This window comes from Panicum virgatum, chromosome 1K (genome assembly GCF_016808335.1).
Source record: "Panicum virgatum strain AP13 chromosome 1K, P.virgatum_v5, whole genome shotgun sequence".
NCBI classification, from domain to species: Eukaryota; Viridiplantae; Streptophyta; class Magnoliopsida; order Poales; family Poaceae; genus Panicum; species Panicum virgatum.
Genome location: NC_053136.1, coordinates 33645109 through 33649350, shown reverse-complemented (window position 1 = coordinate 33649350; position 4242 = coordinate 33645109). Strand labels below are relative to the sequence as shown.

The following is a 4242-nucleotide window of genomic DNA, read 5'->3' as shown; positions in this document are numbered from 1 at the left end:
CAATTTGAGTGCAAATGGTTTTAGTGTGTAGTTATCTGGTATTCCCTCATTTTTCTCTACTGGTGGCATTTGTAGTGACAATTTGCACAAATGCATATGCTAAATATACGTCATATTTTTTATACCATCGTGTCTTTATTGTTTATTTAGTATTAGATGCTCCTAAACTTTGAAAAAAATCATTAAAACTCTTACTTGTATAATAATTAGAATAATGTATCTTTAACATGTGTTATATAGAATCTTCATCCGCCCGTAAAATTTGAACTTTGATGATAAATAAGCTACTTTTGAATATCTGAAAATCATACTAGTACATGTGTTTCTAAAGTAGTTTCATAATAGTATGTTCTTTTAACAATACGTATGAAACATTTGCGTCTGTACTGTGTGTTTGGTAAAAAAATTACTAGTTAAAATTGTGTCGACCCCTTTTGACATTGTGTAAACACAAACATACCTTTGATCAACAAAAAGTAACTTTTTTTTGCTGAACAAAAAGGCTGCTCTCTATATTATGGAGCGCAATACACGTTACAAGGAAATAAATTAAAACCTGGTACCAGAACCTGTACCCAGTGGGGTGATTGTACATCGTTTGTTTTTTCTATTGTCACATGCTGCAAATCGAGTCCAAGAAATGCAAAGCTCCCCTGCCACGCTGTTTGAGGCGGCCTACTTGGCGGCCAGCTTGCGCGCACGTTGGTTGGCTCCCTTCACCCTGGAGTTGAGCTCGTCCACGTCGCCCTGCAGATGATCCAGCGCTTCGTTTTGCCTAAAATGTTTGGCCAGCACGATGATGAGACAGTTCGTCAGTAATAGTAGCAGTAGGCTAGTACTATCGCCATCCAATCCAAGACCCTCGATTGCTGAGAAGATGACACAATCCTGATCTACTTTCGTTCGACATCTCAAGGAGGCGACGAGCTCACCTGTCAAGCTCGGTGCCCATGTCGACGGCCATGCCCTTGAGCTGCCCCAGCACGCCGCTGAGGTCATCGAGGGCGTCGTCCTGCTTCTGCTTCTCGATCTGCCGGACTCACAAACAAGGCTGCCGGTCAGAATTGCTTCTCTTTTTCTTTTTTATTTCTATTGGCATTGAGCCATTGACGCCGCATTGCATTTAGCGTGAAGAGCAGTGACGAACCTGAACTTTGTCCATGGCGCTGGTGGCCTCGCCGTACTGGCGATTGGCGTTCTTGCCTCGGGGGCTCAGCCCCAGCTTGTCCCTCTGCTCCATGCGGCTCGCCTTCTTCTTGAAGGAGTCATCTGATCCATTCCATTTCGGCAGGAGTTGACAGGCACAGTTCAAATCGACAAGAACCCACAGACACATGCATGGTTTGGGCACTGTCATGTCAGTGCAGGATCACACAGTAAATTAATACCTCGAGACACCTCGGCAGGTCCCTTGATCTTCCTCGTCTTCTTAGGCTTCCATGGCTTGGAGAAGAACCCTCCAAGGCTCCCGAGAAGAGTCTCGCTCTACGACCGAGCAAAAACAAAAAAAGAAACAAAACAATCATCAGAGAGACAGCATTAGCTGCCGGCCGGCAGCTGCTCTCTCTCACACACCTGATGGCAATTACCTTGGTGAGGTCCTGGTCGATCTCGACGGCCTTCTCGTGCGTGCGGGCGATCTGCTCCCCCTGCTTGTGCAGCGTGACGAGCGTGTCAGTGGCGTCCTGTTTGATGTCCTCGGCGATGCGCAGGCAGCCGGCGAGCGCGTCGGTGGTCTCCTCGGCCTTGTACGCCGCGTAGTGCTCGAGCTCCTCCACCGACTGGCTCTCCAGCCCGCCGGCGTCGCGGAACCCGTCCTTGTACCGCCGCTTGGCGTCGGCGGGGGCCTGGTACGCCCCCGACGAGGGCTTCTTCGCCGGCTGGGACTCGGAGTCAGAGTCGGAGTCGAAGGGGTTCGCCTTCGACGAAGCCGCCGGCTTGGCGCCGCCGCGTGGCATCTTACTAGTTATTTGCTGTCCGCAATGTAAAGCTAGCGAGAGCTAGAGACTCTGCCCGCCCGCTTCGAAGGGACAGCTGGCTTCCTACAAAATTCAGAGAAATTTAGAAGGCAAGCTTGCTCTTCATTGACAATTCCCAAGGGCAGGTCAAAGCATGTCATTAAATTGAATATAAATATGAATTCGAATGCTTCAACACCAGGAGGAACCATTGAAAGAACTCGCGAGAAAGAGATACCAAGCAAGAAAGCATATCACAAATCCAAGAAAGAAAAACAAAGCAGCGCGGACAGATTAATTAACCAGGCTATTGATGATCAAACCAGATAGATTTGGGCGTCGCTTCCTTCTCCTCCTCTTCCTCCTCCTTGGACAGCGAAAGAGGAGGCAAGAAATGTGCCTTTATTTGGCAATTGGGAGGTGAACTTCCTTTGCTTGCGATGCCTTCTCGCTATATATAGAGCGCTATTTGCTGCCATTTCTTTTGAAAAATAACTGAAATTATTGTTATTTTTGGGAAGCTTACACGAGCCATCCGCTGGCTGAGACACGGGGGCTAAATGGAATTCCAGGATTGCAGAATGAACAGTATCATGTAATTTCTCACGTGCTGTAATGATCATGCAAACATGCATGGGAACCACACTTACTATTCTTCCAGGAGCTGCTTGTCCCTTTTTCCTCTTCTTGTTATGTTGGAAGGTGCAAAACTTTGCTGTTCTTGTAAGAATATGACTTTTCAACAGAGTTTTGTATGCATGACATCATTAATCACCAAATTATAGTGTAATCTAGCTCTACAATAGGCAGCTCCTAAGGATTCATTTTCAACAAGAGTGATCCATAGTTGGTAAAGCAGCTTCTCTAGTGAAGCTGAAGCAGTTTTAAAAAACGTTTGGCGAAAGAGCTTCTTCTTGATGAAGCTCACCCCGCTAGTGGAAGCATATGAATGGCTTCAAGCTTAAGCTAGTCCGAAAAAAAGATGTTTGGCATAGCTTCATGTGAAGCTGCCCAAGAAGCTATGCCAAATGAGGCCCAATAGTTACTTTTTTGCTCCATTACTTTATTTATTTATTTATTTATGCAGGATATTCTTGTTTTTTCTGAATTTATTCAATTCGTGCGACTGTTACCTTTCTCAATGTCTTATCACTCTTCCAAATCATGAGTAAATGAGCTATAAGCAAAGCACGAAGTGATAAAAAAAACTCCACTTCCAAGTCCTGGGCAGCCATTCTATGATTATGCCCGATTCCCAAAACATAAAATTTAGTGATCCATCGCAGCAAGCTGCCCCCACTTCAGATTTTGTATTTTGGGCCTAAATCGGCCCAACAAATCAGCTCACATGTGTAATCCAGCCAAATTTGTTCTGAAATAACATTTTTTGTTGTGGAATAATTTTTAATTGTTACAGCAATACAAAAATTTGTTCTAGAACAAAAGAGAGTTATTGGGTCTTGTGTGATGATTTGACTGCCAGTCACACGTGCGACTCTTAACATTTGCCAAACAACAATCCCCCCCATCTCACATTGACTGACAGTGATGTTTGAAGGCCTGGAGCCTGATGTTTCATGCATAGTCTTACAGGGATATTGATCACACTTCGCAGTTAATTCAAAAGCCTGTTGTTACATGTACATAGCTGAGAGATTTTAGTTCACTTGAGACAATTGCGCGAAGTTTGAGAATAGTGCATTTCACATGAGCAGAGGGTTAAGCACTTGATTTATGTCCTTTCAATATCAGAGATTCAGGGAATGTGATCAGTAAGGGCTTTGCCTTTGAAAATATTCCCTGAAGTTGGAACGAGATGTATAATAAGTAGGCCCCAGAAATTTCTTCTTTGTTAGTTTGGGTATTACAAAGTATCTGCTTTTAAAAAAAAAACGTATACCACTTGCTGCTACACCCTCTCATGTTGTGATAAATGGTTCCACAAATGCACATAGAATTGCTGATGAATTAAGTTGTCTTATAAGCAAAATAATGTCTGATGAGAATAAGAGCCGAAGGAAAAAAAACATAAGCCTTTTGATTTCTTCAAAGTCATTCAAAATCTATATCCAGGTGCTAAATTGATGGAGTTCCTACCCAGTTTCATGTCCCTTTAATTTTCTTCACTGCTAATTTGAATGATAAATTTATGCATGCCTGCTGCACTAGATTAGGCCAGCGGTGAAGCCATGGGGTACTTGCTAGTTACATATAGGCCCATGATATCTGGACAGGTATATGATGGGACAATTCCAGCAACCAAAGCTCCATAGCTATCACCAAG

At 44.0% G+C, this 4242-nt stretch overlaps 1 protein-coding gene across 1 annotated transcript; it reads right to left on the bottom strand.

Annotated features, from left to right (window-relative positions):
• Positions 1-569: 569 nt before the first annotated feature.
• On the bottom strand, positions 570-2043 carry LOC120656703 (SNAP25 homologous protein SNAP33-like). The gene is made up of 5 exons (XM_039934894.1): positions 1590-2043; positions 1389-1485; positions 1148-1269; positions 933-1030; positions 570-775 (listed from the first exon to the last, which is right to left on the bottom strand). The coding sequence occupies exons 1-5, from the start codon at positions 1956-1958 to the stop codon at positions 676-678; spliced, it is 786 nt and encodes a 261-aa protein (XP_039790828.1). The 5' UTR covers positions 1959-2043; the 3' UTR covers positions 570-675.
• Between the last annotated feature and the right edge of the window lie 2199 nt (positions 2044-4242).

What these genes read in the sequence shown, in the direction of transcription:
- LOC120656703 (XM_039934894.1), bottom strand. Translation starts at nt 1,958, where the DNA reads ATGCCACGCGGCGGCGCCAAGCCGGCGGCTTCGTCGAAGGCGAACCCC. An exon ending in TCGACCAGGACCTCACCAAG is followed by an intron (nt 1,486 to 1,589) that starts GTAATTGCCATC and finishes GCTCGGTCGTAG; the next exon opens with AGCGAGACTCTTCTCGGGAG. An exon ending in GCGCCATGGACAAAGTTCAG is followed by an intron (nt 1,031 to 1,147) that starts GTTCGTCACTGC and finishes TGAGTCCGGCAG; the next exon opens with ATCGAGAAGCAGAAGCAGGA.